Source organism: Nylanderia fulva, unplaced genomic scaffold, assembly GCF_048542155.1.
Source record: "Nylanderia fulva isolate GAGA-0341 unplaced genomic scaffold, ASM4854215v1 Scaffold39, whole genome shotgun sequence".
Taxonomy (NCBI): domain Eukaryota; kingdom Metazoa; phylum Arthropoda; class Insecta; order Hymenoptera; family Formicidae; genus Nylanderia; species Nylanderia fulva.
Genome location: NW_028190466.1, coordinates 797289 through 809759, shown reverse-complemented (window position 1 = coordinate 809759; position 12471 = coordinate 797289). Strand labels below are relative to the sequence as shown.

Below are 12471 nucleotides of genomic sequence, written 5' to 3'. Positions count from 1 at the left end.
TAGCTAATCAAAGTATAGCCACTGCTATTGCGATATTGTTATATTGAGGTACACATAACAATCTCAGTAATATTATATAAAATTTATCATAAAAATGATGATGACGCATTCAATTTTTATTTTATTGAATGAGATAGATATTTAATCCAAAAATATTATTTTTTTTTATTTTTATAATGTATATACACATACGTAGATTTATCTGGAAATATCAATATGTATTCGAGAAATTACATTGTATGTTATTCTGATATATGCAAAAATATAAGAAGTTTAAGAAATCTATTTTTTTTATAAATTTATTACTTGTAAATTAGAACTTTAGTTTATCATTGTAATAGAAGTTCTTTTTCTTTTACTTTGCTTACAAAATCTTTTATATAATTTTTTTTTCGACAATTTAATTTTTGAATATTATATGAAAAAAAGAGAGATATTTTTGTAATATTTATTAAATTAATTTAAATGTATTTTTCACTGACTGTTTTTATGACAGTACATTTTTACAAAATTTTAAATTGTATTGTCGTTTTTATGTATATAATATATTTATATTTGATAACTATTCAACTTTGTTTCGCGGAGAAGATAAATCTATACTATTCTAAATATATATTATAGAAAGAGAGTAAGATAAATTAAAAGGTACAAATGTAGTTAATCTTAAAAGTAAAAAGTTATTTTGCAATTTGTGTATATAATAGAATAAGAAATAATGCATATTTTTTAAGTTATATATTTTTCAAGTAATAATTTCTACAATTCTACATATTTAAATTTGCCTCTTTTTGACAAATATAGTTTGCTATTCATTTGAACTTACAATTAGTGTTAGTACACAAATGTGTATCTAGCATATAGTTAAAGAAAAATAAAAAATATAATCAGATAATTAGATCTATTTTTGATTGTTACATTCTCTACACTTAATATGAAATATCACAATATGACATAGTTTCATAAGTGTTAGGAGAAAGGTAAAAAAATATAATAATTAGACAAGTGTTATATAATGTAATTAAATAATTAAATTAAATCAATGTAATTAAAATAAAAATATAAGCATAATTGTGTGTGTATAACTAACAAAATGTTCAAAGTGAGTCTAAATGACGGACTTTAACGTATTTTTGTACATAAACTAATGTTTATGTTTACAACCATGTAAATGTTAAGTTTTTGTTCAAGTTTATATCGAATTTATTTTCTTTCGCTGACATCTAAGATCAGTTCCACAGAAAGCATAGTTACAGACACTTAACAGTGTGAAACGATTGCCCATTAAAACGTGAAATCATGGCCGAGTATAATAGCAGCAACGATGTGATGGAATTATCGGAGGCGGTGAAAAAGATTAGTAATAATGCACAAGATGTTTATGTCAACAAAGAAAATATCCCAAAAGCAGCGGAAAGCGTATGTATTTTTACAACTTACACTAAAAAATTTTGAGATATTTGCGACATGTTTTATATGAAAATATGTTAATTTTGTATTTTACTAAATATTCCAAGAAAATTTCATAATTTCGTTAAATTATATAACGCATTTTCGTTACGTAAATCACTTATGTAGAATTTTTACATTGAAAAAATAAGATACACAATTATAAGAAAGAATGAACAAAATATATTTAAGAATTTTTATTTTGTATAGATTTTTTGAGGATATTATACATAAGAAATTGAAGAAATTATAAATAAAAAATTGTGTATCGATAAAAAACATTAAATATTTTCTATTATCAAATTAATTTTTCGATAAAATTATTAGTTACTAAAACAATGATATATACCCTTGTGACTTTATTTTTATTATCGTGTACGAATAATATTATTTTTTTAGAATTCTTTTTACATTTATGGATAATAGATATTTTGATTCACATATAGATGATGCGTTATTTATTGAAAACTGTTAAGGACTTCCATGCATATAATAACAGATTTGTACGTCCTTTCGCATTTCTGCGTGAATTTGAAGACTCGAAAAGAGCGAATTTTCTATTTGTGTTGCATACATAAAATTTCTCACTTTGGCATCGAACAGGTACTGAACAATGGAAAGTTAATGGTGAAGAAGGATATTTTGGATTATGCAATGCTTTAAAGCGGGCCACTGAAGTGGGTATAATATACTTATTCATTTTTGAATAACATGACATGAAAACATTGACATAACTAACAATATTATCAATTTCTTTCGTTATACCTTCAGTGTGTAGATTCAGTATTGTATGTTACATAATTAACATAAATTATATTATTTAAAACCACATTGTGGTTTTAAAAATTAAAGAGTTGACTTAAAAATATTCTTATTATTATATTATTTAAATTATATTAATTAGTATATATTAAATTATATTAAATTATATTAAAACATATTATATTTTTATTATTAAGAGTTTAAGGATTTTCAGAAATATTATTACAGTTCTTCACTTTAATTCAATGTTTATTTTTACTAATACATTAAATTCTTTTGCCTTAGATAGCAAAGATTTTCTAATAATTTTTTGTGCTAAAATTGTTTTGTGTAATGAATGTTAGTTGAACTCTTCTATATTCTGCTTTAAACTTACTTGAAAATTTTTAATATTTATTTATTTATACATTATGTATTGCAATTATATAGTTATTTATACTATTTACAAAATTTTAATTATAACTAGATAACACAAACGCGCGCTTTGCGCCCTCCTTTGATAACATTCCCATTGTTTATTTTACAAATTGTTAATTTTCGCGATGAAAGTTGTTTGATGCTATGACAGTTTGATCAGCTTTGTGCGAGTCGCGCAAAGTAATGGATATATCGGATATGGAGTCTTGCGCGAGTCTATACTGAAAGCATAAATATTTAGTCACAAAAGATTCTTGAAGGAAATTTTATTTCTTCGTTTGTATATGCTGCAAAAGATTTAAATATTGAATTTTTATGCGTTGCATAAATAATATATTTTTTATGCATGTTTCGCAATTTTTGAGATTTTATTATCAAAGAATAATATAACATATAACTTATAGTTCACTTGAAAAGGACCAAAAACTGTGGTCGAAACGTAGTGAGAGTATTCAATAAATTATTTGCTAGAACGGTCGAAAGGAGAGTGTTTATTATTTCTTAATATAACTTTGCTTCGCGTGCGTAATTATATATTTGACGAAATTAAACGAAATTATATATATATATATATATATATATATATATATATATATATATACATTGTATATATATTATGATTTATGTATAACATTGAAACCTTTTGTTTATTTTTTAATTAATAATGTATAATGTTTGCAAAAGGAAGGAAAGCCTATATGGGATCCTAATTATTACACAAACATGACACAAGATGCGTTGGAGTACATTTTCCGAAGTGACAATGGCGAAACTCACTTTCCGTTTTTAAAATTAAGACTAAAGATTTTACAAATTGTCGGACTAACTTTGTTGCATAAATATCAAGGTATAAATTCTGACATTACATGAAGATTTATAACTTATATATAATATCTTGTAATTGATGTATAGCAAAAAACTTTTTAAAGTATTTCTATGTTTCTTAAGAAAAGAGAAAAGAAATTCTCTTTAAGTTATGAAATGTAGATGTCATATAAGCAATACATGTTTTCCAATCATAAAAAATATATATTATTAAAATTATTATAGGCACTTTTCTAGAATGTATCAAATCATCCGATTACGATGCCGATAAATTAATGAAATTACTTTTTGATGAATTCAGCGTATATCGAGACGAAATAAAATACGATGGCAAAAGGGGTAATTAATTAATATTATAATATTGCAACACATAATTTGCGAATCACACGCATGGAGATATTAAATAATAAAAAATCAATAAAAGTATTATTTTAATAGAATTTTGATTAAAATAAATGAATAAATTTGTTTATAGTTTAGTGTTCTAATGGATTTCGTGAAAATTATTTATTTGACTAATATATCAGTTGAGTATTAGATAAACATCAACAATTTTTTTTTATTTTATAGCACTTTAATAATTTAATAATAAGATTCGTAAAATATAATTTAATAAGGTATTTGTTATTATGTTGATAAAGTACATTATTATAATTTTGATTTTTATTATTAGAATTAATTTATTTTAATAATTTAGTACCTTTTTGTATATTAAATATTAATTTAGTCATTTTATTTTTATTATCTTTTAGTTCGTTTTCTTATCAAAGCAAAATCACTGGTGACTGACATATGGACATATTTTAATGAAAAACCTGAAATTAAACTGCATACAAAAGAGCTGATGTCTACGACATTCATTGATTGTCGTATTTTTCAATTATTGCTGCAAACCAAACTTTTGCGTTACAGTGACGATCTCGCGAAGAGATTTGAAGATAACAGTAAGTTTTTTTACGAGTCGCAGATATTGAATTTAAAAAAAATTTTTTACAATTTAATTTTTTAACTCTACTACTTATATATATATATATATACAGGGTGTTCGGCAACAGGTGGGCCAAAATGTAAGGAGTGGTTCTACATGATAAAATAAGACGAAAATCAAGAATGACAAAATTGCGTCCGAGACTTTGTTTATTAATTATAAATATTTTAAACTTCGCATTAAGGGCGCCTGACGCACGGCAATTTTCCGATTATTGGCGTGCGTAAGGTACATCGGTAGAGTCGCCGTCAAAATACACTGTGACGCATAAATATACAAAAACTTACATCGTATCAGTTGATGTATATTTTGCAAAGTGTAAAATATTTATAATTAATAAACGAAGTCTCGAACGCAATTTTGTCATTCTTGATTTTCGTCTTATTTTATCATGTAGAATCACTCCTTACATTTTGGCCCACCTGTTACCGAACACCCTGTATATATATATATACTCGTAATTTGATGAAACAGTGTATTTTTTCAATATAAAGCTGGAAATACAATAATAAACACAGGAAACATTTACTACATTTTAAAATACTAATCATTTTAATTCTCAAAAGAATATCTATATATTATTATACTTATTTATTTTCAACATTGAAGATTTGCAATATACAAAAAATAGTTAAAGTTATATTTTTAAAGAAATTTTTTATTCATAAAAATTTCTGCTTCACAACATATTTGTATGATTAAAGTACGAAATTGTTTGTTTTACAAGAATATTTTCATTAATGGTATTATATTGTCTGAACAAAAATGAGACGAGAATGAAATTAATAAAGGTATATAGTATTTTATAAGATATTAGTTGTCATTTTTATTATTATATAAGATTTAATATTAGTGCTCGCTCGTTTATTTGAGACAATTTGCGATTTTACAAGTAGTTAGAAAGTTGAATTATTGTAGCTAAAAAATTGTTATTAAATTCTAAAATATATTATAATATCACTGTAAAAGTTATAACATATATTTATTGTATAAAAGTTTGCATTTAGAAAATTTTAAATTTAATTTTGTTCCAATATGAATCGGTTAGAATGCATTTTCAGTGAATCGTATTAAAAAAGCGTGCTGTATTTTTTTGCAGATGAACCACTTCTGCATGAAAGCAGAGAAGAAATTGAGATACGTGGTTGCTCACTTTTCGTTATCCAAGAAATATGTAACGAATTACAAAGATTAAGCCAGCATTACATAGAACAAGAGCCTATTCTAAAAGATTTAAATATTTCGATTGTGGTCAATAATCTGTTGTGCATACTTCTATTTCGTGGAATTAAAAAAAAGTTTTTCAATGCATACCCATTGCATTGTATTGAAACCATATACTATTAAAATATTATATTTTATCATATGTCTGTTAACTTGCAAATAACTGATCAAAAATATTAATCATTTCTTTTGTAATAATGTTATATTTATATACACATGACAATATCTATAATATAATATAAAATTATAATGTAAGGTTTACTCTTAATAATTAACGGTGATGATTCAATCGATATTTATATTATCGATTGATATAGCATTGAATCTGAAAATATATTTCTCTTAGCGTTTTAAAACATATAGTTTTATTGAGAATACTGATATGTATTCGAGAAATAATAATGTACATTATTCTGATACATGCAAACATAGAAATTGGAGAAATATATTTTTTAAATAAATTCATGTGTATTATAAATTTAGTATATAAAACTTGAGCTATGATTCTTTAATTAATATGTTCTGCTTTTATTATTTGTGACAACGCGGGAAAAAAGTTTTTATGTTACATAAAACAATATAAAGTTATATAGATAAAGTTATATATAGAAATATATAACATTATACGAATTATTGCGAAATTATATATGAAACATGTCCTTACATAATTAGATAAAAGTATGTTTTATATATAATTATATAAATTTATATATAATTATATAAATTTATATATATTATAAATGTTTCTTCATATATATGTATAAATAACAAGGTTTCATATATAATCACATATAATTTGACATGATTATATATGAAATCCTTATAATTTGTATATTTTATATAATTATGTATAAAAATGAACATATTTCATATATAATTATGTAGCAAATTTTCTATTAATCTCTTTGTTTACACAATTAATCATATTCAATTATATCATTAATTGTAATTATAATAGTAGAATTTTTAATTATAATTAATTTTTATAACTAATTTTTAATTAATTAGTCATAATAATTATAATAGTTCTTTTACTTTTACTTTGCACGTAAAATTTTTTTAATATTTTTATTTTGATAGTTTATATTCTAAAATTTAAATGAGTGAAAGAAAGAATCAATGTATATTAAATTATTGTATATGTATTCTTATCTTATATTAATAGCTAATCAAAGTATAGCCACTGCTATTGTGATATTGTTATATTGAGGTACACATAACAATCTCAGTAATATAATATAAAATTGATTTTAAAAATGATGATGACGCATTCGATTTTTATTTTATTGAATGAGATAGATATTTAATCCAAAAATATTTGTTTTTTTATCATTATAATGTATATACACATACGTAGATTTATCTGGAAATATCGATATGTATTCGAGAAATTACATTGTATATTATTCTGATATATGCAAAAATAAAAGAAGTTCAAGAAATCTATTTTCTTTATAAATTTATTACTTGTAAATTAGAACTTCAGTTTATCATTGTAATAGAAGTTCTTTTTCTTTTACTTTGCTTACAAAATCTTTTATATAATTTTTTTTTCGACAATATAATTTTTGAAATTTATATGAAAAAAAGAAAGATATTTTTGTAATATTTATTAAATTAATTTAAATGTATTTTTCACTGACTGTTTTTATGACAGTACATTTTTACAAAATTTTAAATTGTATTGTCGTTTTTATGTATATAATATATTTATATTTGATAACTATTCAACTTTGTTTCGCGGAGAAGATAAATCTATATTATTCTATATATATATTTTAGAAAGACAATAGGATAAATTAAGAGTTACAAATGTAGTTAATCTTAAAAGTAAAAAGTTATTTTGCAATTTGTATATATAATAGAATAAGAAATAATGCATATTTTTTAAGTTATATATTTTTCAAGTAATAATTTCTACAATTCTACATATTTAAATTTACCTCTTTTTGACAGATATAGTTTGCTATTTATTTGAATTTACAATTAGTGTTAGTACACAAATGTGTATCTAGCATATAGTTAAAAAAAAATAAAAAATATAATCAGATAATTAGATCTATTTTTGATTGTTACATTCTCTACACTGAATATGAAATATCACAATATGACATAGTTTCATAAGTGTTAGGAGAAAGGTAAAAAAATATAATTAATTAGACAAGTGTTATATAATGTAATTAAATAATTAAATTAAATCAATGTAATTAAAATAAAAATATAAGCATAATTGTATAACTAACAAAATGTTCAAAGTAAGTCTAAATGACGGACTTTAACATATTTTTGTACATAAACTAATGTTTATGTTTACAACCATGTAAATGTTAAGTTTTTGTTCAAGTTTATATCGAATTTATTTTCTTTCGCTGACATCTAAGATCAGTTCCACAGAAAGCATAGTTACAGACACTCAACAGTGTGAAACGATTGCCCATTAAAACGTGAAATCATGGCCGAGTATAATAGCAGCAACGATGTGATGGAATTATCGGAGGCGGTGAAAAAGATCAGTAATAATGCACAAGATGTTTTTGTCAACAAAGAAAATATCCCAAAAGCAGCGGAAAGCGTATGTATTTTTACAACTTACATTAAAAAATTTTGAGATATTTGCGACATGTTTTATAAGAAAATATGTTAATTTCGCATTTTAAATATTCCAAGAAAATTTCACAATTTCGTTAAATTATATAACGCATTTTCGTTACGTAAATCACTTATGTAGAATATTTACATTGAAAAAATAAGATACAATTATAAGAAAAAATGAACAAAATATATTTAAGAAATTTTATTTTGTATAGATTTTTTGAGGATATTATACATAAGAAATTGAAGAAATTATAAATAAAGAATTGTGTATCGATAAAAAACATTAAATATTTTCTATTATCAAATTAATTTTTTGATAAATATATTAGTTACCAAAACAATGATATATACCCTTGTGACTTTATTTTTATTATCGTTGTACGAATAATATTAATTTTTATAGAATTCTTTTTACATTTATGGATAATAGATATTTTAATTTACATATAGATGATGCGTCATTTATTGAAAAATGTTAAGGACTTCCATGCATATAATGACAGATTTGTACGTCCTTTCGCATTTCTGCGTGAATTTGAAGACTCGAAAAAAGCGAATTGGCTATTTGTGTTGCATACATTAAATTTCTCACTTTGGCATCGAAGAGGTAGTAGGCAATGGAAAGTTAATGGTGAAAAAGGATATTTTGGATTATGCAATGCTTTAAAGCGGGCCACTGAAGTGAGTATAATATACTTATTTACTTTTGAATAACATAACTGACGTAACTAACAATATTATTAATTTCTTTCGTTGTACCTTTAGTGTGTAGGTTCAGTATTGTATGTCACATAATGAACATAAATTATATTAAGAGTTTAACAAGGCTCTGTAATATAAATATAAATTTAAAGATTTAATATAAGCAATAAGAGCCAACTCGCGGATGACAGTGCGTTATTTTAACGAAACTAAATTTTTTCGTTAGTATTAAGTATCTGTGCACAAGGCACCAAATTTTACTTGGTTACGGCCAAGATTTTAAAATATAAAATAATCTCATATTTGAGATTTAATTTCAATAACCCTTTCACCCTCCTGCGGAAATAAGTAAATGCAAGAGAAAAATATAGATCCGAAAGTCTCTGAAACGGGAATTCTGCGCGAGTCTATACTGAAAGCGTAGATATTTAGTCACAAAAGATTCTTGAAGAAAATTTTATTTCTTCGTTCGTATATGCTGTAAAGATATAAATATTGAATTTTTATGCGTTGCATAAATAATATATTTTTTATTCAATGATTGCAACAATAATTTTTGTATGCATGTTTCGCAATTTTTGAGATTTTATTATCAAAGAATAATATAACATATAACTTATAGTTTACTTGAAAAGGAACAAAAACTATGGTCGAAACGTAATGAGAGTATTCAATAAATTATTTGCCAGAACGGTCGAGAGGAGAGTGTTTATTATTTTTTAATGTAACTTCGCTTCGCGTGCGTAATTATATATTTGACGAAATTATATATATATATATATTGTATATATATATATATATATATATATATATATATATATATATATATATATACATTGTATATATACTATGATTTATGTATAACATTGAAACCTTTTATTTATTTTTTAATTAATAATGTATAATGTTTGCAAAAGGAAGGAAAGCCTATATGGGATCCTAATTATTACACAAAACTGACACTAGATGCGTTGGAGTTCATTTTCCGAAGTGACAATGACGAAACTCACATTCCGTTTTTAAAATTAAGACTAAGGATTTTACAAATTGTCGGACTAATTTTGTTGCATAAATATCAAGGTATAAATTCAGACATTACATGAAGATTGATAACTTATATATATATATTATCTTGTAATTGATGTATAGCAAAAAACTCTTTAAAGAAGTTCTATGTTTCTTAAGAAAAGAGAAAAGAAATTTTTTTTAAATTATGAAATGTAGATGTCATATAAGCAATACATGTTTTCCAATCATAAAAAATATATATTATTAAAATTATTATAGGCACTTTTCTAGAATGTATCAAATCATCCGACTACGATGCAGATAAATTGATGAAATTACTTTTTGATGAATTCAGCGTATATCGAGACGAAATAAAATACGATGGCAAAAGGGGTAATTAATTAATATTATAATATTGCAACACATAATTTGCGAATCACACGCATGGAGATATTAAATAATAAAAAATCAATAAAAGTATTATTTTAATAGAATTTTGATTAAAATAAATGAATAAATTTGTTTATACAATAGTTTAGTGTTCTAATGAATTCGTGAAAGCTATTTATTTGACTAATATATCAGTTGAGTATTAGATAAACATCAACTCATTTTTTTTTATTTTATAGCACTTTAATAATTTAATAATAAAATTTGTAAAACATAATTTAATAAGGTATTTGTTAATTATGTTAATAACGTACGTTATTATAATTTTGATTTTAATTATTAGAGTTAATTTATTTCAATAATTTACCACCTTTTTTTGTATATTAAATATTAATTTAGTCATTTTATTTTTATTATCCTTCAGTTCGTTTTCTTATCAAAGCGAGATCACTGGTGACTGACATATGGACATTTTTTGATGAAATTAAACTGAATACAAAAGAACTGATGTCTACGACATTCATTGATTGTCGTATTCTTCAATTATTGTTGCAGAAGAAACTTTTGCGCTACAGTGACGATCTCGCGAAGAGATTTGAAATTAACAGTAAGTTTTCTACAAGTCGCAAATATTTAATTAAAAAAATACTTTTTACAATTTAATTTTTAAACTTTACTACTCATATATATTCGTAATTTGATGAAACCGTGTATTTTTTCAATATAAAGCTGGAAATACAATAATAAACACAGGAAACATTTACTATATTTTAAAATACTAATCATTTTAATTCTTAAAAGAATATCTATATATTATTATACTTAATTTATTTTCAACATTAAAGATTTGCAATATACAAAAATAGCTAAAGTTATTCTTTTTAAAAGAAATTTTTTATTCATAAAAATTTCTGCTTTACAACATATTTGTATAATTAAAGCACAAAATTGTTTGTTTTACAAGAATATTTTCATTAATAGTATTATATTGTCTGAACAAAAATGAGACAAGAATAAATTTAATAGAGGTATATAGCATTTTATAACATATCAGCTGCTTTTTTATTATTATATAAGATTTAATATTTGCTCGCTCGATCATTTGAGACAATTTGCGATTTTACAAGTAGTTAGAAAGTTGAATTATTGTAGCCAAAAAATTGTTATTAAATTCTAAAATATATTATAATATCACTGTAAAAGTTATAATATATGTTTATTGTATAAAAGTTTGCATTTAGAAAATTTTAAATTTAATTTTGTTCCAATATGAATCGGTTAGAATACATTTTCAGTGAATCGTATTAAAAACGTGCTGTATTTTTTTTCGCAGATGAACCACTTCTGCAAGAAAGCAGAGAAGAAATTGAGATACGTGGTTGCTCACTTTTCGTTATCCAAGAAATATGTAACGAATTACAAAGGTTAAGCCAGCATTACATAGAACAAGAGCCAATTCTAAAAAATTTAAATATTTCGATTGTGGTCGATAATATCTTGTGCGCACTTCTATTTCTTGAAATTAAAGATAAATCTTTGAATGCATACCCATTGCATTGTACTGAAACCATGTACTATTAAAATATTATATTTTATCATATGTCTGTTAACTGGCGAATAACTGATCAAAAATACTAATCATTTCTTTTGTAATAATGTTATATTTATATACACATGACAATATCTATAATATAATATAAAATTATAATGTAAGGTTTACTCTTAATAATTAACGGTAATGATTCAATTGATTCTTATTTTATCGATTGATATGGCATTGAATCTGAAAATATATTTCTCTTAGCGTTTTAAAACATATAGTTTTATTGAGAATACTGATATGTATTCGAGAAATAATAATGTACATTATTCTGATACATGCAAACATAGAAATTGGAGAAATATATTTTTTAAATAAATTCATGTGTATTATAAATTTAGTATATAAAACTTGAGTTATGATTCTTTAATTAATATGTTCTGCTTTTATTATTTGTGACAACGCGGGAAAAAAGTTTTTATGTTACATAAAACAATATAAAGTTATATAGAAATATATAATATTATACGAATTATCGCAAAATTATATATGAAACATGTCCTTACATAATTAG

The 12471-nt window shown here is 23.2% G+C and overlaps 2 protein-coding genes across 3 annotated transcripts; both read left to right on the top strand.

Moving 5' to 3' along the window:
* The first annotated feature begins 1226 nt into the window (after positions 1 to 1226).
* Positions 1227 to 5981, top strand: LOC114945470 (queuosine 5'-phosphate N-glycosylase/hydrolase-like). 2 transcript variants are annotated; one of them, XM_029321722.2, is made up of 6 exons: positions 1350 to 1416; positions 1893 to 2123; positions 3310 to 3472; positions 3676 to 3789; positions 4203 to 4394; positions 5538 to 5981. In XM_029321722.2, the coding sequence occupies exons 3-6, from the start codon at positions 3349 to 3351 to the stop codon at positions 5783 to 5785; spliced, it is 678 nt and encodes a 225-aa protein (XP_029177555.1). In that variant the 5' UTR covers positions 1350 to 1416; positions 1893 to 2123; positions 3310 to 3348; the 3' UTR covers positions 5786 to 5981. The 2 variants fall into 2 exon arrangements, with proteins under 2 accessions (XP_029177554.1, XP_029177555.1); XM_029321721.2 differs by lacking the exon at positions 1893 to 2123 and having other exon boundaries at positions 1227 to 1416.
* A 2063-nt stretch (positions 5982 to 8044) lies between these two features.
* On the top strand, positions 8045 to 12162 carry LOC114945468 (queuosine 5'-phosphate N-glycosylase/hydrolase-like). The gene is made up of 6 exons (XM_029321719.2): positions 8045 to 8234; positions 8708 to 8938; positions 9877 to 10039; positions 10247 to 10360; positions 10782 to 10964; positions 11691 to 12162. Exons 1-6 carry the CDS (start codon positions 8115 to 8117, stop codon positions 11936 to 11938), a joined length of 1059 nt encoding a protein of 352 aa, XP_029177552.1. The 5' UTR covers positions 8045 to 8114; the 3' UTR covers positions 11939 to 12162.
* The last annotated feature ends 309 nt before the right edge of the window (positions 12163 to 12471 follow it).